Source organism: Cervus elaphus, chromosome 30, assembly GCF_910594005.1.
Source record: "Cervus elaphus chromosome 30, mCerEla1.1, whole genome shotgun sequence".
In the NCBI taxonomy this organism is placed as follows: Eukaryota; Metazoa; Chordata; class Mammalia; order Artiodactyla; family Cervidae; genus Cervus; species Cervus elaphus.
This window is the reverse complement of record NC_057844.1, coordinates 23,547,569-23,569,428: the sequence shown is the minus strand read 5'-3', so window position 1 is coordinate 23,569,428 and position 21,860 is coordinate 23,547,569. Positions and strand designations below refer to the sequence as shown.

At 43.6% G+C, this 21,860-nt stretch overlaps 1 protein-coding gene across 3 annotated transcripts in view; it reads right to left on the bottom strand.

Moving 5' to 3' along the window:
• LHFPL6 (LHFPL tetraspan subfamily member 6) overlaps positions 1–21,860 on the bottom strand; it is a 222,877-nt gene that overhangs the window by 6,076 nt on the left and 194,941 nt on the right. For all 3 annotated transcript variants that reach the window (XM_043892369.1, XM_043892372.1, XM_043892371.1), the window contains one exon: positions 17,694–17,792. In XM_043892369.1, coding sequence (XP_043748304.1) covers positions 17,741–17,792 — 52 coding nt within the window. In that variant the 3' untranslated portion in view covers positions 17,694–17,740. The remainder of the gene's footprint in view (positions 1–17,693; positions 17,793–21,860) is intronic.

Genomic DNA, 21,860 nt, shown 5'->3' with positions numbered 1-21,860 from the left:
CGGAACCTATCTGTCACTCTCTTGGTGACCTCATCCCCCTAGAGGATGAGGGGGAGTGAGATCCAATACATTTACTTGATCAATTCAGATAATTGATTTTTCCTGAGCAATCACTTACCATAAACATGCTCCCAAAGTGGATGTTTTTGACCTGTCCTGGTCTGAGTGTAGCTGAGTAAGGGCTCCAGGTATGGGTCACATTTCAGCTCCTCTCTGCTTGCAAACCGCTACAGTCTGGCGGGAGCCAGACTGGGCCATCCTTATTTAATACCCAGAAACTTTGCCACAGCACCTCCTACTGTGCGCAGTACTGCTCATTTGAACACAAGCCAGGATCCTTCAGGCAGGCCTGCAGGCTGACTAAACTCCCTTAGGTACTCGACCTGCCTGGGCTCTGCATTTGAACTTGAGCCTTGCTGGTCTCCAGATTATTTCTCTCCTCGCCAGATCACTGCTGAGTTCCCAGCCTTGTATATAAGCTAACTGCCTTCATTTATCAAGGCGGGACATCTTTCATCTGTGATATTTTAAACTTTTCAGCAAGTTAAGGTGTCAATGCAAAGTTTGTGTAGAGAAGAAGCAGGCATATTAGACTTCAGCCCTTTCGCTGTACAAATAACGAAGGTAGGAAGGTGGGAGGGTCAGCAGACAGAGAAAAAAACTTTTGTGTTCTTAAATACCATGGGCAGAAGTTTGAGAGGTCTTTTTCCTCTTGAATAAATTCTTTCTTACCTCTTCCTATTCAGACCATCGTGTCTACCTATGCATGAAAACCAAGAACAAAAAGAACCTGTCATGGTACCGATTCCATGTGTTCTTTTGTGAAGTTACCAAACAAAAGTGCTGCCTCCCCCCCAAAAAAATAGAGTTTAAACATTTGTCCTAAAAACATACAAAAGCTTTGATTCAAACTTTTAACGGAACAAGTAGTTAAAATGACACGTGTGTCTGAAAAGAGAAAAGCAGAACTCAAACTTGATTGCTGGGCAAAAAATGTAAAAGTAAAAAGGCTGAGGGAAGAAAGTTTGTGAGGTGGAGTTCTTCTGAAGGCTCTTGGCTTGTTTCTGTCTGTTTGTGACCAAAGGCAATAACCCATATTGAGGATACAGCCCATCCTAAACACGACTTCAGAGCCCCACTTATACTGTACTTCCTGAGATGTGCTCCAGGGGGCGCTGTCCACAAGAAGATCTCAGGAAAGGGGTTCCCCATGGGTAATTCCCCAAAGAGTAGACAGTGTGGAGGCACGTGCAATGGTAGAACCCAGCCCAGCCCAAAGACTGGGCACCGAGTCTGCACACAGACCACACACACCCACCTTGATGCCTTCGGTCTCCAGAACCACAGCGCAGTGAACCCAGTCTCTCTCTGCAAGAACTGCTGCTCTGGACCTTAATGAACCAGGCTGACTATATCTTTCTACCTCTCCTGCCCCTTAATTTCTAGGTTTAGGGGACTGGACAGTTGGATTAGAACTCTCCTGAGAGTTGAATGATATCCTCTTCCCTCAAACACATAGGATACCTAAGTGTACAAGGGTCTAGTGTGGAACACTGGAGCCACTTCAACGTATAAGAGGAGGCAAGAAAACCTTAAAAGACTCCACACCTATGTTTGCCCTGTCTTCTCCAAGGAAGCAACCAGGAATGTACAGAGAATGCAACGCACATGTGTCCATTGGTAAGAGCTGATACACTCAAGCTATGCATTAAAGTACTCTTCATAATCTGCATGCCCAAGGGAGCAGGGACTTGCTTCCTGGAAAAGATATGTATCTGCCAAGTGCTCAAAACAGTACCATGTCTAAGGAGATATGTTACAGTCCATTTTGATAGGAAAATACCAGCCTTGTAAATGACAGCACATCTTCATTCATTCTGTAGTCAGAGTGGGAGTGAGGCAAGGGCTGTCTAGACAAGTATGTGATGGGTAATTGACCGCTGTGTAAGCTCTCTACTCAGACATGAGTTCATGTTTTGTGAGTCTCAGATTTTAGGGGGAAAACCCTTCCTGAGTTACACATTGATTCTATTCTATCCAATGGCATGCAATTCTCTTCTGGATTCCCACAAAGACTTCATTAAAGAGCCATAATTTTAATTTGCTCTGGTGTATCTCTCTTGTCCCCACAGAAATGTTCTTAGCTCCACCTTTAAGGTGAGGAGCTGGGGAACAAAGAAAAAAGAGTTCTTGCAGGTACTGTTTACAGCCTCCCATAGGAGCAGTACTGTGCTATGCTTAGTGGCTTGGGCATGTCTGACTCTTTGCAACCTCAGGGACTGTAGCCCACCAGGCTCCTATGTCCATGGGGATTCTCCAGGCAAGAATACTGGAGTGGGTTGCCATGCCCTACTCCAAGGAAACAGTGCTAGTCATCATCAACCTAGGGATTTACCAGAAAGTACCTTTCGGAGGTCCCACACTTGCGCAGATGTTCAAATTCATGAAAAGGCAGAACAGCAGCTGTTCTCGGCATAAGATTCAGTTGTACTGAGCCCAAACTACACACTCAGGGAGAAAAGCTAGTTATTATTAGCTATTATTATTACTAACACTTATGGCAGAAAGTGAAGAAGAACTAAAGAGCCTCTTGATGAAAGTGAACGAGGAGAGTGAAAAAGTTGGCTTAAAGCTCAACATTCAGAAAACTAAGATCATGGCATCCGGTCCCGTCACTTGATGGCAAATAGATGGGGAAACAGTGGAAACAGTGGCTGACTTTATTTTTCTGGGCTCCAAAATCACAGCAGATGGTGACTGCAGCCATGAAATTAAAAGACGCTTACTCCTCGGAAGGAAAGTTATGACCAACCTAGACAACATATTAAAAAGCAGAGACATTACTTTGCCAACAAAGGTCCGTCTAGTCAAGGCTATGGTTTTTCCAGTGGTCATGTATGGATGTGAGAGTTGGACTATAAAGAAAGCTGAGCACAGAAGAATTGATGCTTTGAACTGTGATGTTGGAGAAGACTCATGAGAGTCCCTTGGACTGCAAGGAGATCCAACCAGTCCAACCTAAAGGAGGTCAGTCCTGGGTTGGAAGGACTGATGTGGAAGCTGAAACTCCAATACTTTGGCCATGTGGTGAAAGAGCTGACTCATTTGAAATGACCCTGATGCTGGGAGGGATTGGGGGCAGGAGGAGAAGGGGACAACAGAGGATGAGATGGCTGGATGGCATCACCAACTCAATGGACATGGGCTTGGGTGGACTCCTGGAGTTGGTGATGGACAGGGAGGCCTAGCGTGCTGCGGTTCATGGGGTCGCAAAGAGTCGGACACGACTGAGTGACTGAACTGAACTGATGATTACTATTATTTTTATTGTTAATACTTCCTGGAATCTTAGTAAGTTCTATCAGAGTGTGTATCTGGACTGTAAGCTTTTTAAAAAAATTTTTTGAGCATCTGGAGATTTTATTTTTCATTTTACTTTTTAAAAATTTTATTTATTTGTCTGTACTGGGTCTTCGTTGCTGCGTGCAGGCTTTCTCCAGTTGCGGCGGGCAGGGCCTATTCTAGGCTGCAGTTTACAGGCTTCTCATTGTGGTGGCTTCTCGTGTGCTCTAGAACTCTTGGGCTTCAGTAGTTGCAGCTCACGGGCTTAGTTGCTCTGTGGCACATGGGATCCTGCCAGAAAAGGGGCTGAACCTGTGTCCCCTAGGTTGGCAGGCAGATTCTTAACCACTGGACCATCAGGGAAGCCCTGGAGATTTTAAATACTACTTTATGGGTCCATCAGAGAAACTGAAAGATCTGAGAACGAGACACCCAGGTGACTGCACTGGGTGTGGCTGCTTGGGAACCAGTGTTTCTTCTCTTCCACTCACACCTGAGTTTCAGGGGGTTTCCCTTGTGTACCACACCAGATGTGCTCATCAGATCCACCCAGGGTTCTTCCTCCTAAACTCGACGCTAAGTCAGGGCCTTGCATCATCTTATCCTGAAATCCCTGCCAGAATCACATAACCAAGAAAGCGGAGGCAGAGACGCCTTGCCTTCGCAGTGTCCCTGCAATGCAGAGGTGGAGCAAGAGAAATAAAAATACCCCGGTGCCTTCAGAAGTGTGATTAAACTTCACTTTAAGTGGCAGAAAAGTAGGGAGAGTGGAGCGGCATCTGAATCCTTAAGATCACACCCATCAGATGAACCTCTGTTCCATGGCCTGCCGGGTGAATAGTTTTGTTGCTATTTGTTGTTACAGTTGTGTGATTTACCCATAAACATGGTGGATGTGTCGTCCAGTCTGGCTAGCAGAGTCTCTGCTGGCACGGTTGTTGTTAATTCCTGCCCCTTAGCCCCGAATCCACCCTAAAATGTTCCACTAGAGATAACGCCGCCGTGGAGATGGCAATGCGCACACGCTGGCTCTGAACACAGAGTGTGTATTCCTGCTGGTCTCTGTGTTCATGCTGTGAGCTGACACAGAATCCATCTCTACGTGGGGGTGGCGGAGATAACCAGCGGGCCCTTATTCAGTGTAGGCGATAAAGATGATCCTTTGGTTTCTGTCTGTAGCTGCTATTTATAGAGGCTGAAACTACCTGAAATTCAGCCCCTCTGTCTCACGGCCGGCCCCAAAGAGAGTGTGAAAGGACCCAGGCTCTCTCTAATTGCTGCTTCCCAGCTTGGCCTGTGGCTGCGGCCAATTTTCCAACAGTCCCACGAGAAGAGGTGCTGGCTTCCATCCTGACGGCATTTTTATCTACCCTTCCCCTGTTCGCACCTGTCACGCTTTCATCGGCCACTGAGCAGCCTCTGCATATAGTCTCCGTATCCACTGAAATGGAAATGTGTGGCAACCAGGGCTCCTTTGATCTCGGGGAGCTGCCCTCGGTCCAAAAGGTTTCCTTGATGATCACTCCTTGCTTGTAAGGTAGCCCTTGGGAATGGGCTTAATCCAATTTGGTCAAGCACAACCTTGAGACCCTGATAAATTACAACCCACCCCTGCTGAAAAAGCAAGAGGGATGGTGAGGCATAGCTACCGTCCGACGACTTCATTTCCAAGTTATAATGAAAGCAAGTCTCAGACCGCATCCTGCCACACATACAGATGCTTATTAAACTGTTATCAAGAAGCAGGCACAAACCAGCTCACCAACCTGTTCCGAGAGCTAGTTAAATCCTAGCTCCCTATCGTTTTAAGTGACTGGGCTATCATCTTGCACCAAAGAACCACTGGAAGCAAATTCAAGGTTCAGGGAGGGATTCTGTTCCTTTTGGCAACAAGTAACCAAAAATTCTCTGAACCAGAGACAAGAGATAGAGTCCCTAAGGGTGATCAGACTTTGGCTGACTTTCTTATGGCAGAGTGGATGCGGCAGAGTGTTTTAGTAAAGCTGCTCTCATTGTTTTGTTTTTTAAACTTTTATTTATTTTTGGCTGCATTGGGTCTTTGCTGTGCTGCGTGGGCTTCTCACTGCGGTGGTTTCTCTTGACGTGGAGTATGGGCGCTAGGCGTGTGGGCACAGTAGTTGTGGCTCACAGGCTTAGTTGTTCTGAGGCAGGTGGGATCTTCCTGGATCAGGAACTGAACCCGTGTCCCCTGCATTGGCAGGTGGATTCTTAACTACCGGACCACCAGGGAAGCTCTGTTTTCATTGTCAAAAATACTAAAATATGTATCCGGGTACTAGTGCATAAACAGCCACTGTCCCCAAGTTCTCCAAGTGCCCCATAGTCCCCTCTCTCCCCTGAGAACCCGAGGGAATCCTAGCCTCATTCCCAGGAATGAAAAGGCTGGTGCTTGGCCAGTCAAGGCCCCTCGGGAGCCTACTCCAGCATTTACTTTAGTTAGGATTAGTCAGGGCCTATGACATATTGGTTGTTAAATATTTTAGACATCTTTCAGACTTACAATAAGGGCTATGTGCCTAGATGGCTGTTTAAATCCTTTTGTGTAAGGACAGAGAGGATCTCTAATTCTTTTAGCCAATCCACAATCTTGAATACCTTTAATTTCACCGATGAGAGTCCATTTTTAACATTATCATGCTCATTAATAAGACACCTATTTCACCATTAAAAATCCATTTCTGACCACAGGTATACTAATAGTGAGGCTTCTTGTGTTGGCCAAGACATGGATAACAAAACGTGTACTACAGTGCTGTATTTAAAATGGATAACCAAGAAGGACCTACTGTGGAGCACAGAGGACTCTGTTCAATGTCGTGTGGCAGCCAGGATGGGGAAGGAGTTTGGGAGAGAATGGATACATGTGTACCTATGTCTGGGTCCACTTTGTTGTGCACCTGAAACTCTTACGCTGTTAATCAGCTGGTTATACTGCAGTATACTCCAGGGCTTTCCTGGTGGCTCAGACTGTAAAGAATCTGCCTGCAATGCAGGAGACCCAGGTTCGATCCCTGGATTGGGAAGATCCCCTGGAGGAGGGCATGGCCACCCACTCCAGTATTTTTGCCAGGAGAAGTCTATGGACAGAGGAGCCTGGCGGGCTACAGTTCATGGGGTCACAAAGAGCCGGACATGACTGAGCAACTAACACTTTCATTTAAAATAAGACGTTTAAATTAAAACAACAACAACACGTGTACTAGTATCCCTGAGTTTCCACTCTGGAGCCTGCACCTGAGCTATGACTTCCTGTGACTCACCCACACATCTACCCCTGAAGTATTTTAACATGAAGGACAGGCATTATAATAGTGGTGTTAAGAACTTTGAAGAATCTTGAGATTTTACTCACAAGCTAACGAGTTAGCCTGCCACACTTTCACGGATGCTGGCAAAAGCTAGGAGACTCCTGGATCAGAGATGGAGGACTCTATTATTACTCTTAACACAGCAACCAGCACGAGCTTCACATCTGAATCCATCTTTTGGCCTCCTACATTCCCCAGGGACTGACGCGGTAAACTCAGTACTTCTGTACCATTGAGGAACCCCAAGCTTCAGTCAATCAGTTCAGTCGCTCAGTCGTGTCCGACTCCTTGCGACCCCATGAATTGCAGCACGCCAGGCCTCCCTGTCCATCACCAACTCCCGGAGTTTACTCAAACTCATGCCCATCGAGTCGGTGATGCCATCCAGCCATCTCATCCTCTGTCGTCCCCTTCTCCTCCTGCCCTCAATCCCTCCCAGCATCAGGGTCTTTTCCAGTGAGTCAACTCTTCGCATGACGTGGCCAAAGTACTGGAGTTTCAGCTTCCACATCAGTCCTTCCAACGAACACCCAGGACTGATCTCCTTTAGGTTGGACTGGTTGGATCTCCTTGCAGTCCAAGGGACTCTCAAGAGTCTTCTCCAACACCACAGTTCAAAAGCATCAATTTTTCGGTGCTCAGCTTTCTTCACAGTCCAACTCTCACATCCATACATGACCACACCAGACGGATATTTGTTGGCAAAGTAATGTCTCTGCTTTTTAATATGCTGTCTAGGTTGGTCATAACTTTCCTTCCAAGGAGTAAGCATCTTTCATGGCTGCAATAACCATCTGCAGTGATTTTGGAGCCCCAAAAAATAAAGTCTGACACTGTTTCCACTGTCTTCCCATCTATTTCCCATGAGGTGATGGGACCAGAGGCCATGATCTTAGTTTTCTGAATGTTAAACTTTAAGCTTAGGGATCCCAAATTTTCTATAATAGACCGCAAGTAAATCCACCCGAACTTTGCCCCAGAGGGAGACATTATTACAGGGAACAATAAATAAAACCTGCCTTTTGCTCCAGCAGGAGTCATTATCTTCCAAAACTGCTCACTACAAACATCTTTGAGAAGAGGTCAGAACAACATGCTCCCCAGCCATGATGGAAGATTGCTTCCCAAGAGCAGCACTAAAGAATCCCGTAAGAACTCTAAGTGGAAGCGTATTCCATTCCGTAGGAAGGTGGAATGCTCCTTTTCACAGATACAATTTCAACTTAGAATCGAAGTATGGGAGTACTTATTTGCAATAAGGTCTACTGCAAGTTGGACAAGGAAACGGCAGCCTACTCCAGTAATCTTGCCTGGAAAATCCTATGGACAGAGGAGCCTGGTGGGCTATCAGCCATGCAGTTGCAAAGAGTCGGACGCAACTGAGCACACACACATGGCCCACTGCAAGCAGAGATGTTTCACCTTACGCCCTCTCGCTGGCAAACACTTTTCTGGAGAATGAAATCAAGCCAAAGGAACCAGCTTTGGCTGGTCAAATGGCTTCCCAGCTTCCTGGGGGGTGGGAAGATTATTGGGAGACTAGGTCTAGAATTCAGGTTTCTGGCTTTCCAGTGTCAGGCTTCCAAATGCTGCTTACCAGCGGTTCTGAGTCCTCTTGCGTCAGGAACCCACTTGAATAATGAATAAAAGTTATGAATACTCTCTCCAGGAGAAAGCACATATGCACAAGCCTATGGCATTTGCACACAATTTCAGTGATGTCACAAATTCCCCGAAGCCTGTTGATGGACTGTGGGCATCTTGAACGGTCTGGAGACCTGAAGTTAAAACTCACTCCCAGAACAAGGGTTAATAGAACACTGAATTCAGTTACCAATGTCATCAAGACATCTGGTTGCTAACCCAGGTACTGTATGTCTCCAGACATCGTGGAGCTGACATCCTCAGCTATCCAAAACATGACCCCAAATCAAGGGGTCCAAAAAAAAAAAAAAGGAAAACCGATTCAGAATCGGCAAAAATCAGTGATTCAAAGACACACAGTGCACAGAAATCGCTGAACTGTGTTTTGTTTTTTTTTAAAGCATGGTTCTAAGATGATTTATGATGACTCAACAGAAAAGGACACAAATTAGAAGTGAGGGAATAAGGAGAGAAAGGGGTAATTAATAACTGTAATGAATTATCACTGATAGGGTGACATAAAACTGTTGCAAAACAACTATAAAAAAGCACAGAGAACTCAAAGTTTTTTTCAGTCTTGGTTATTTAGTGAAAAGGCAAATCACTCTACACATGTCCTGTTGGGGACGTCTGGGGGATGATTCCATGTGACAGCATAGTGGTTAATGATTTTTTTTTCTTAAATCTTGTTTGTGTTTTTTATATCTTTTATATATTAAACTGATGGAAAAGCATATGATATATCCTCAAACTTTTTCAACATGATTAAAACAGGAAATACGTTTATGTTTAAAGCAGAAGAAAGAACTGATATTTATTTGTGCATCTTGATGTATGAAGCATCTTTCACTATCCCCTTTAATAATTTTAACAGGCAGGTGAAGTAGTATTATCTTCTTTTAGAGACCAAAGAACTGAAGTTCCGAGAGTTTAGAACTCTCCCAGAACTCACCCAGAATCAAACAACTCTTGAGAAGTGAAACTGAGATTCAAATCCAGTCCAAGTTTTCCCTTTAAGGGGAAAATTCATTTATCTGGAGTAATTCATTCATATGGAATTTTCTGAAAGGATCCGATAAATGAGTTTTACTCTACAAATTCTCTGTTAATTAGTTCTTGTCAACATTCTACTAGGCTAAAAATCAGAAGAAAAGTCAGAAAAGATAAGTCCTTTGTTTACTTTGTTATATTTTCGGTTTTATCCTAAAAACGTTTTTGAGGGGTTTATTAAAAATGCTCACCAATGGCCCTTTCTTAACAGGAGACATGTTAAGCCGTTTATCTTCTACTTCTATTTTATTTTTTATTATGGAACAAAGGTAAAAATGCACAGGAAGGTCACTAACACATAAGTTTGCGAATTCTCAGTTCTTGGGCAGAAATACTTCTCCTGAGATTAAGAGTCATAATATAAAGATTTGAAATGTGTATTTGAAATCTGTATTACATTATCAGAAGGAATTATCTGCTTGGGATGGTGGGGGTCAGGGGGTAGAATCTTCTTAATTAATAGACTATCACCAAATCCTTAACTATGGGAAAATTTTAATAATCTACATATTTATTCCAGATGATGTTCATATAGCCTGTTTGTCTTAAAGGCACACAGTTCAGATATATCTACTCTTTGTTGTTATAAAAGGTAACCACTGAAAAAAATTGAGAAAGATCTTTAAAAGAGAGACTAACATATTCTTTCCAATAGTTTGGTGGCCATATCTTATTAGTTCTTAATATCTTGTGGCCACCAAACTATTGGGAAGAATATTTTTCATTTCCCACAGGTTTTCTAAGCAACATTTCCTTTTTTCCATTAGCACTGAATACAAATTGCAGCAAGTCACTGAATTAGGTTTTTAAAAGGCATTGATACAACAATAGGAAAGATCCTGCTCTAAAACAATGAAACCAAAAAAGACTTCAGGAAGGAAAGATTTAGAGCAATTTCCTTTTTCATCTACCAGGGTATCTGGTTCTTTAAACTATGACCCTGAACTTGATTACTTTCTAGGAGGTGGTTAAGCCATTAATCCCTCAGAGAGTAAGGTCGTGATTCTCTCCAGGATATCAGCAGCTGAGTGTGTAGAGAAACATGATGGCAACTGCCTTGTTAGTCAAAAATGAGCCGTAAGGTATCTTCCTTTCTATCTTCTCTCTTCCTTCCTTCTCTCTCAGCCTCCCTCTCTTCTTTGAACCATTTAGTAGACAGTAGGTACGTGACAAGCAGGTAAGGATCCTGTCCATCTAATTCATAATCTTATTCTAAGTATATGGCACAACTTTGGGTACCTAGAATGTGCTTAATACATACTCGTTGAATAAATACATCTATTGAATACTGCTATGAGCCGTCAAACTGACATTGGCAGCAATGTTGCAAAAATCCTGTCCCAGAGGAACCTACAAAGATGGTTTAGGGAAGCAGATAGAATTGGATCAGGGATTATACAGAATGGAGGTACTTTTTCCCAAAGAAGGTCTAGGGGCATTTACTAAAGCTCTACTTAAAAGTGGAAATTGTGTGTGTATGTGTTAGTCGCTCAGTCGTCTCCGACTCTTTGTGATCCCATGGACTGTAGCCTGCCAGACTCCTCTCTCCATGGACTTCTCCAAGCAAGAATACTGGAGTGAGTTGCCTTTCCCTTCTCCAGGTGATCTTCCCGACCCAGGTATCGAACCTGGGTCTCCCGCATTGAAGGCAGATTCTTTACCATCTGAGCCACCAGGAAAGCCCAAAGTGGAAATGTTTATGCTCTGATGCTGTTGCTAGGGCCCAAAAATGGACGGGTTGAATTCAGGCCCCTGAAATGAATAGGTTCTCCCCACTTTCTGAGATGAAAGTGAAAAATCCTTCATCTCCAGAAAAAAGGTCCCTAAGAAGGCAGAGGGACCCGCAAAGCTGATTGTTCTTCCCTTGGAGGTGCCAGGACATTTTGCTCCATCACTTCAGCACCAGCCAAGATGGACTTCTTCTGTCTGTGGAAGTTTCCAACTATCCTTTGCAGCATCACCTTCCAGAATGTTCCCATGGGTCCCTCTGGGCCTACTCAGTTTGGGTCTCAGCTTAACTCACAGAGGCTGCATGGCTTCTCTCTGTCACCCTCTGGCACTAGAGCTGAGTGAAGGAATATAGGCTCATGCTGGACCTTCTAAGTCAGTGGTCCCCAATATTTTTGACATCAGGGGTTGGTTTCATGAAATACAAGTTTTCCAGGGACTAGGTTGGAGGGGGATGGTTTCAGGATGTTTCAAGAGCACAACATTTATGGTGTACCTTATTATTATTACATCACTTTCACCTAAAATCATCAGGCATGAGATCCTGGAGGTTGGGGACCCCTGTTCTAAGTGACTTCCAGTGATTTGGACTTGAGTGTCAAGAGTTTGGAGCAGTTCCAGATAATAGCCTTGGACGAGGTGGAAATTATTGCTGCTTTAAAGACTTGAACGCTGGCTAAATCTCAATGCATATGCAACACCTTACCACTAACTAGTCCCACAAAGAGCAGTCTCATAATGGGAGCAGCAATTACCTTTAAACAATGACCATATATATTGTCACCCTGCTTATTTAACTTATGTGCAGAGTACATCATGAGACATGCTGGACTGGATGAAGCACAAGGTGGAATCAAGACTGCAGGGGAAAATATCAATAACCTCAGATATGCAGACGACACCACTCTATGGCAGAAAGTAAAGAGGAACTAAAGAGCCCCTTGATGAAGCGAAAGAGGAAAGTGAAAAAGCTGGCTTAAAACTCAATATTCAAAAATGAAGATCATGGCATCTAGTCCCATTGCTTCATGGCAAATAGATGGGGAAACAATGGAAACAGTGACAGACTTTATTTTCTTGGGCTCCAAAATCACTGCAGATGGTGATTGCAGCCATGAAATTAAAAGATGCTTGCTCCTAGGCTATGACAAACCTAGACAGCATATTAAAAAGCAGAGACATTATTTTGCTGACAAAGGTCCTTCTAGTCAAAGCTATTGTTTTTCTAGTAATCAAGTATGGATGTGAGAATCAGACCATAAAGAAAGCTGAGCACCGAAGAATTGATGCTTTTGAACTGTAATGTTGGAGGAAACTCTTGAGAGTCCCTTGGACCACAAAGAGAGCAATCCAGTTAATCCTAAAGGAAATCCGTCCTGAATATTCATTGGAAGGACTGATGCTGAAGCTCCGATACTTTGGCCACCTGATGCGAAGAACTGACTCACTGGAAAAGACCCTGATGCTGGGAAAGATTGAAGGCAGGAGGAGAAGGGGACAACAGAGGATGAGATGGTTGGAAGGCATCACCAACTTGATGGACATGAGTTTGAGCAAGCTCCGGGAGTTGGTGATGGACAGGGAAGCGTGGTGTGCTGCAGCCCATGGGGTTGCAAAGAGTCGGACATGACTGAGCGACTGAACTGAACTGGACTGAACTGAATGAACAGAAATGCATCAAGTGTTAGGGGTCTCTTCCTGAACCGAGCGACAGATGCTGCCTGCCACTCTCTGGGATGACCCAGCAGGCCAGCATGGCTCACGCACAACTCACATGCCTGCAGTGCCTGGGCAGAGGCTCAGCCTTGTCTGCAGCCTCAAAAGTCCACATAAATCAAAGGAGTCGTCTCACTTCTGGCCAAAGGGATGTTTGTTTTATTCAGTGTCACAGAAGCCGACAGCAGCTTCCCCTGTTATTGAGTGCAAAAGTAGAGGCTTCTATGGGCACATCAGAAAAACTGGGTCACTCAGCTTCACAAGTACCCACTAACACTGGGCTTCAGACAGCTCAAAAAAGAAATTTTCTATTTTTGTTCCCATTTTGGCCTGCTGACCTCCCCACACATGCCAATCTTTTTTTTTTTTTCAAGTGCAGTTCGATCTGAGGGGAGAGAAAACACCAGTCAGGAATCAAAGAGCTCAAAGAGACATGGGATGGTCACTGCTCAGACTGCAGAAGAAGAGATCTCTTCACTGGAGTGAAAATTTGGAAGACACTGCCTGCCATCTTTTCTGACGTCACGAGGCTCCAAGTTTTCCAAGTTGATGGTACTACTCTTGAGAAGCCGAGAGCATAATTTCAAGAACAGGAAACACGATGGCTTCTTAATCAAATTAAATAGCAAAATGAAAGCAGTAATTACTCAAATTTACTTGGCAAATTAGCAAGACAAATTAATTGAAACACTTCTTTTGATCATAAGGATATAATTAGAAAAGTCTTTGGTGGATGAAAATATCTCTGAGGCATGAATTAAGTCAATTGGACGACCTGATGATAAAGCCCTTATGCTTAGCGCGTAAATCCCAACCTGCTGTTATGGAATATAAAGGAAGAATAGAGATTATCAGCAAGTATTCATTAAAAATGGTCCTGTACAAATAATGTGAATAATAATAGCTAACAACTACTGGGCTTTTATTACATGAAGGTGCCGTGCTACATGATGTATTATTCTTATCACTTGTACTGTTTTGTTTCTTTTAAAAATTAATAAAGAGACTCATCATGGTTATCAACTGCACGGCTTAAACCATCACTGAGCCCATGGTTGTGGACAGAAGGTCATAAAAGGTTTGTGCTATGCAAGTGGCAACCATGATGATTGTCTATGTCAATTTTCAAGAGAAATGAAACATTGCAAGAGATATAAACCATTACTGACCCTCTGCCCACGGGCTTCTCACATGGTTCAGTGGTAAAGAATCTGCCTGCCAATGCAGGGGATGCAGGTTCAATCCTTGGGTTGACAGGATTCCGAGAGGAGGAAATGGCAACCCATTCCAGTATTCTTGCCTGGGAAATCCCATGGACAGAGGAGACTGGCAGGCTATAGTCCATGGGGTCACCAAGAGTTGGACATGGCTTAGCGACTGAGCACACACGCACATCCATAACCACAGACTCCATGATGGAAGGAGTAAGGAGCACAGGGCACCAAAATCTGACAAAAACCAGAGGCTGAGATGCCTTTTCTCTTCTTAGCCTCATCTTCCACTTAAAAATGCCATTGTGCTCAGTCGTGTCTGCCTCTCTGTGACCCAATGAACTGTTATCTGCCAGGCTCCTCTGTCTATGGGATTTTCCAGGCAAGACTACTGGAGTGGGCTGCCATTTCCTTCTCCAGGGGATCTTTTCGACCCAGGGACTGAACCCATGTTTCCTGCATTGCAGGCCGATTCTTCCCTGCTGAGTCACTGGGGAAACCCACGGGGGGAGTAAATACTGTCTTTTTAAATTCCTTCTTAATGCCATGTCCCTAGCACCCAGCCCAGGGCCCAGCACATTGGAAGCACCCGATAAATATTCTTTGGCTGAATAACTGAGTGAATGCACTCCTTAAATAATCTGCCAAAGTGGGAATGAAAGTGATGATGATTTCTTTCGGGACACGCTCGAAAGAGAGTAATCACAGTTCAGTAATGGCTTGCCAAGAAACTGACCCATATTCCACAATAAGGAGGCTGTGAACCTTAAAAACATCAACACTTTCCATCCCTTGGGAGGAAAGATGCATCCACACACTGTCTATGGAGAGGAGCAGAAACAAGCTCTGATTCGCAGAAGCAGCAGAGACAGGGTGTGGCCCTGGCAAGCAGTATGTAAGCCCCTAACACTGGGCATCAGAGCCATCCTGACAGAGTATGTTCACGCTCCCCCATGCAGGGGGTGGCTCCTAACCCAGCCCTAGGGTCCCTCCACGGTGCTCCAGAATCTGACTTCACTCACTCACTGAAGTTCAGCCCTCATCAGTGTTCTGGGAAACAGGAATACTCTCACAAAGGCAGAAAACAGAGCAAGTTAGGTGGAATAAGCATGATGGCACCTCTATGCCATAGTATGTTTTTAGGTTTCCTTTTGGAAGAAAAGACCACAGAGTCTGCAAAAATAATAGTAACCTGGAGAAATGGAACTCGATAAACCCAAAATACTTCTTCCAGGGACCCAGAACTCATTTTATCTGTAGATAATGCTAGTTTTGATTTTTTTCCTTATCATCAATCTAAGAGAAATCTAAAAATAAAAAGACCAAAATTAAAACCATTCTGTAATTTAAAAAAATTATTTATATTTAATTGAAGGATAATTGCTTTATGATATTGGTTTCATCTTTGCCATAATCAACATGAATCAGCCATAGGTGTACATATGTCCTCTCCCTCTTAAACCTCCCTCCCATCTCCCACTCTTTCCCACCCCTCTAGGTTGTTACAGAGCCCCGGTTTGAGTTCCCCGAGTCATACATTCTGTAATTCTGAGATCACTAAAATGGCTTTAGTGAGTTTATAACATAAGAAATTAGTATCACTAGTAAAGAGTCAAGTGTTTTGTTTTTCACTTTAACATTCAGATTTTTAATCCTCAGTGCTGGGAAGATGTGAGATCCTGGGGCGCGGTAATGAAAATTGCAAAAACAGGATCCTCGTTTCATTATAATCTGCTAGTTAATAACACACTACACACCAGCTAGACACCAGCAAGAACAGGGTTCTCACCAAGTTGAGGCCCACGTGAAACAGCGAAGAATCCCTCAAATACTAGAGAAAGAAAGATGCTAAACACTGTACTGAAATATCTCCCTTGGACACGGTTTGCGTTTGGAGGAAAGAAAAGAAAAGGCTAGCAGCTAACTTTGTGCCTGCATTTCTCCCTTCTCTGCATTCATGGCAATCACAAACTCATCTAGACTCAGGACAGCGTCGCCTCCAATGAGGGAAGGATGGGCAGACGGAAATCTCTTATTTTTTATCCCTGCAAATTGGGTGGTATTTCAGGCACCATCTCCTCTACCAAAAGAGCCAGTAGTAATCCCCAGAGGGAAGCAGGTGTTTGTCATCCATTGAATCAAACAAAAACTGCTTCATTTTCAAATTCACAGACATTTTACATGATATCACATCTGCCCATTTTTCTCAGTATCCAACAGAATTGTTTTCCTTTACATTCTTTTACCAAGCAGCACGCGGGATATTAGTTCCCTGACCAGGGATTGAACCCTCACCCCTTGCAGTGGGAGCATGGAGTCTTAACTGCTGGACAGACAGAGAAGTTCCCCTTTTTTAAAGAAAAAAAAAAAGTTCTAACATAAAAAATTTTTCAATCACTTGGATTATAGTAATACTGCTGTAAGACCAATTCCATTGAGATTTTTCTTCTTAGAGAGAAAAAAATAATGTGAAAAGCAGATGTATGTTTAAGTTAGTGACTCACTATGAACTCATTGTCCAAAAAATCTGTTGATCCATATATTAGGGAAAAATAAGTTGGCTATCATTTGGCAATGGACTCATTTTTGTCCATTATGGACTCATAATGTCAATTGAAAGAAGTCAACAAGTGGTTTTAAGTAAATGTGTCTTTCTCAATCAAGTATTTGCTAACCATCACAAGTTATAATGGTGCAAATCATGTATTATGGAAAACATTTTTATAGGTTGTTAAGGAAGTAGAATGTCTCTACAAGTGAAACATACCTGAAGTTCTGATTAGCACACAGAAAAGTTGATGAGTCCTTCAGCAAGGTGGGAATGGGGACCCACTTAACAGACCTCTCCCTGCCCCTTGGTTCTCCATGGTCCCTGGATGGGCTTTCCTCACCCCTCTCTGCTCCCCCTCTGTGTGCTGTGCTTAACCTGACTGCTTGCCTACATCATGCTTCTGTCCACCACCAGATAACTCACATGCTTTGTTCAAGACTCAGCTCCCTTCTCATCTCTTTCACAAAGGTATATATTACCCTGGAGTGAAATTGCTTTATTCGATTCCTCAGCCCTGACTGTCATTTTCTTGATCATTGTGTTTGTTTTGTCTTCTCAGACAATGAATTCCACAGGCAGAGTTATTTTTAGTGCATGCAATGACTCATAAATATGTGATTTTGAATGAATTAATCAATGAATATAAATTCAGTAGAGCATGGACCATTTCTTTTCTTTGTATCTACAGGTCTTCCCATAGTGCAGACCTTCCCATAGTATATTATAGGTAACTATTAGTCACTCAGGCAAGTTTAACTCTTTGCGACCCCATGGACTGTAGCCTGCCAGGCTCCTCCGTCCATGGACTTCTCCAGGCAAGAATACTGGAGTGGGTTGCCATTTCCTTCTTCAGGGGGTCCTTCCGACCCAGGGATCAAACCCGAGTCTCCTGCATTGCAGCCAGATTCTTTACCATCTAAGCCACCAAGGAAGCCCACATGATAAATAGCTCTTCACTAAACAACTGGAGGAATGAATGTATGCGTATTGCATTATACACATGTTTGTTGGCTCCAATGCTGGGATGTGTTTTTCTTTCCCGTCCCTTTTCCTCCTTTTGTTTCTATGGAAGACCAGAGACATTCTCTTCTAAAAGGAGTACTACCCATGAAGAGAACTTACCCAGATCGAACTGGCCAGAAATGTAGCCACAAGTCTGCCGGACTTCCTCACTGTCCCAGCCCAGAGGGTAGAGGGCGCAGCCAGCACCGATCAACAAGCCTGCAAAGACAGACGACAAGAAGGCTTTAGCAGTGCCCTTCTGGAGCCCAAGATAAAGGTACCAGGGACAAAAGATTAATACCAGCAATATGACAAAGGAACATAGGGTATGCTTTTGGGAAAGCACCAACCAAGCTCCCTTTAGTGATCTAAGGTCAATTTAACTCCAAGAACAACTTCAAGTCTGCTTAAAAGGAGAGGGAAGAAAACAACCCTGATAGACAGCTCAGTTTGGTTCCAACTTTGCCTTTTAAAGCATTAAAAGCCTAGCAAATCCTGTTTAGGAACTACAATCCAGAAGCCCTTTTTAACCACTCTTGTAAAAAGCCAGCCCAATTCCACTGTCAATACATGTAAACAAGTAACTCAAGTGCCAGCAAAAGACCTCATTGGTTATGCTTCATCATTTATCAGATCTTTTTTTCCAATTTAAGAATCAAAACAGAATGTTTCAGCATCATCAAATTTTACCAAGGTCAGAGAGAGCATAAAGATTTTCATGCACCACTTAGGCACATTGATTTAACTCGTGAACTGGGATAGGGCTCTCATGTTCTTTTGAGAAGGTGAGAATCATTAAGTGTCCACGTGTCCTGGAAATACTCAAGAAAACGGCTGCTGATTGGGATCTCAGTGCTTCTTGCAGCGAAGACCAAAAGGTTTGCTAATTAAACTGAAGCAAGTGATGGATTTATTTTCATATAAGTCAGGTTATCATGGCAGCTTTCTCTGAGCCAGTCTTTAGCGACTCATTCAGCGTCACTGATGAGTGAGTCTTTGGTGTCGCATCAAAGCCTAATATGGTCTTACAAGAAACCGAGTGAGACCGAGTGAAATAAAGTGAAAGTGAAATGGAAGTTGCTCAATCGTGTCTGACTCTTTGCAACCCCATGGACTGTAACCTACCAGGCTCCCCTGTCCATGGGATTTTCCAGGCAAGAATACTGGAGTGGGTTGCCATTTCCTTCTCCAGGAGACCTTCCCTACCCAGGGACTGAACCCAGGTCTCCCTCATTGTAGGCAGACGCATTACAATCTGAGCTACCAGGTAAGCACTTACCAATTGAAACAGAGGGCTAACCTGAAAGTATCATTTTGTCATGTCAGTCAAAGAGTAAAAACATCACTCCTGGGACTTCCTTGGTGGTCCAGTGGTTAAGAATCTGCCTTGCAATGCAGGGGAGGTGGGTTTGATCCCTGGTTGGGGAACTAAAATCCCATATACCATGGAGAAACTAAGTCTGCGCTGCAACTAGAGAGCCTGTGTGCCACAACGAACATCTCCCCGTGCTACAACTGAGACCTGATGCAGCCAAATAAACAAATAAACATCACCTGTCCCCACAGTCTGACTGTCTGCAGGATTGTGGGTAAAAAGGCACTAAATGAGGGGGGCTCCTAAATAAGAAAATAGTTAAGGTGCTAATGCACAGCCAGAATGCTGGGGCCCCCCAAGGCATCTCAAGGAGACCTTCAGTATTTCTGGACTGAGTCTCTTCCTGCCTGCTTCTGCTTCTCCTCTACCCTTGGTAGGTTACTTGTGTAGTTGTAACCAGACAAACCATCTATTTCCTCACAGACATCTAAGGAGGAGCCGCTTTCTACCCACCCCTGCCAAACTCCATGCCAAGCTCTCTGGAGAGATACCCCCCAGGAACCCATACACATTTCCCACCCTGCTGCCCCTCCCTCTGACCCAGCCTTTGGACCACAATCAGACGAGCATCTAATATAGAAGGGCTGTGATCCTAGGGAATGCCTGCAAAGAATCACTGCAGCTGCAAATCATACATTCCAGGACCTGTATGCAACGGTATAGATATGAATGGTGCTGAGGCTGAAGAATAATTCAGCAAGCAATAATACAAGGTTTGCTGACTAAGCAAATGCCTCAGTGACCGGTTTCCTTAGGCTTTTTGCCTTAGGATAAATTTTGCAGTATTCTGAAGACAACTCCAAGCTAGCGTTATCTGCCATCAGGTAAAGACAGAATTAATGAGGATGCCGAAGTTTGTGTACACTGAATTCCCCGAGTGTTGAATAAATAATGTGGCATCATTTCCATGAGAGTCAGTTCTTAATAAGTACTGTCACTTTCTGAGATCTGGTGAGCAATTTTTAAATGATGGCACACGCAATAAGGCAGTTGGATAGAAAACGTTCAAGGGTAAGAAAAGCAAAGAACAGTAACATTTAAATGATGAGTGTTCCCTTTATCTGATAGGCAAACAAATAAACAGTTTCACTTGCTAATATTCTTTCAGCATGGCAGAAAAATATGTGTCATGTGTTCATGAAACAAGCTGCTTTCATACAATATAACGATCCCATAATTTGGGAGATTAAATTGAGGGAAACTTTTCAGTGCCGATATAGGAAGCAAAAGGACTATCATACCCTAAATAGTACAACACATGGCAATCAGGATTCTTTTGTAGAATATTGGGCTGTCTTTGTAAAACTACAAAATGTAGATTCAACCATATAAATTAGAAACAATTTTATACATAAGAAATCTGTGTTAGGTGTAAGAATTTTTTAAAAATAAAACACCATGAGCATATGCTCACATTAAAAAAGTATTCTGTGGAGGGCAACTAGCTTATCTGGATTTTACTCAATATTTATGGAGCCTTTGTTTTGTTATCTGCTTTAATGTTTGCTGACAGTAAAGATATTGCAGAGTCTGAAGATTTGGGAAACATTTCTGGAAAAAAAGTGCAAGCTGCAAACTGACTAGGCTAAGTAGTCGTTGCAATGACTGGCTTCTGTAGGGGGTATCTGGCCTCCAGACACCTCGCTACATAGTCCATTAAGGTAAAAGCAAGTCTCAGGCCAAATTCAGCCAACTCTACAACAACTGTTTATTAGCAGGCTGGGACAAAGAACAATCAGATGACCAATTCTCTAAATGCAGTGGAACCCCACCTCCAATTCCATCAGAGAGTCCCTCTAACAAGTACCGTCAACACATAGTAAATACCACAAGTATTCAGATAACAGGATCAGGGACATCTCTCGTCAAAGCAGACAGTATCTTCCACTAAATGGAATGGGACAGGGCACAGGGGTCAAGAGTGCTAGGCCTGTACTGCCCCATCCTGTAGCCATGAGCTACTTGTAGCTAGTTAAGTTTAAACTTAAGTTAATTGAAATTAAATAAAAACTGGACTTCCCTGATGGTTCAGTGGTTAAGAATCTGCCTGCCAGTACAGGGGACACAGGTTCCATCCCTGGTCCAGGAAGATTCCACACGCCAGGGGGCGGCGGGCAATTAAGCCCACAACTACTGAGTCCACGTGTCGAAACTACTGAAGCCTGCGTGTCCTAGAGCCGGTGCTCTGAAACAAGAGAAGCCATTGCAATGAGAAGCCCATTCACCACAACTAGAGAGTAGCCCCCACTCTTGTTAACTAGAGAAAAGCCCATGCAGCAAGAAATATGCAGCACAGCCAAAAATAAATAAATAAAATTTAAAATAAAAAAAATTAAATTAAAATAAAATTCAACTCTTCAATTGCCCTTGTCACATTCCAAGAGCCTACTAGCCATTTGGTGCTAGTGGCTACCATATTGGACAGTGTAAAATACAGACCATTTTCATAATCACAGATTTATTTTGAGCTGAAATCAAGGCCCCAAAGATTCAGGAAGAAAGTTTGACCTTCTCTCTAAGTGCCTAAACAAATATAGACAGAGGGCCTTTTTAGCAGCAGAGATATCACCAGAGATACCTGCAAGTAATATGGGCAGGTGTGGTGGGGAAACTCTAGACAGGGCATAAAGATCAGAGTCCACTCTATGTCCCACTGTTTCTGCCTGGCCCGGCAAACATTTATTTACCAAAAGCTTGCTTTTCCATCTCCATGTCAATTGCCTTCCTCTCCTCTGAAGTCCCAAATGACTTCAGTTCAGTTGCTCAGTTGTGTCTGACTCTTTGCAACCTCATGGACTATGGCACACCAGGCTTCCCCATCCCTTTCACCATCTTCCAGAGCTTGCTCAGACTCATGTCCATCGAGTCGGTGATGCCATCCAACCATCTCATCCTCTGTTGTCCTGTTCTCC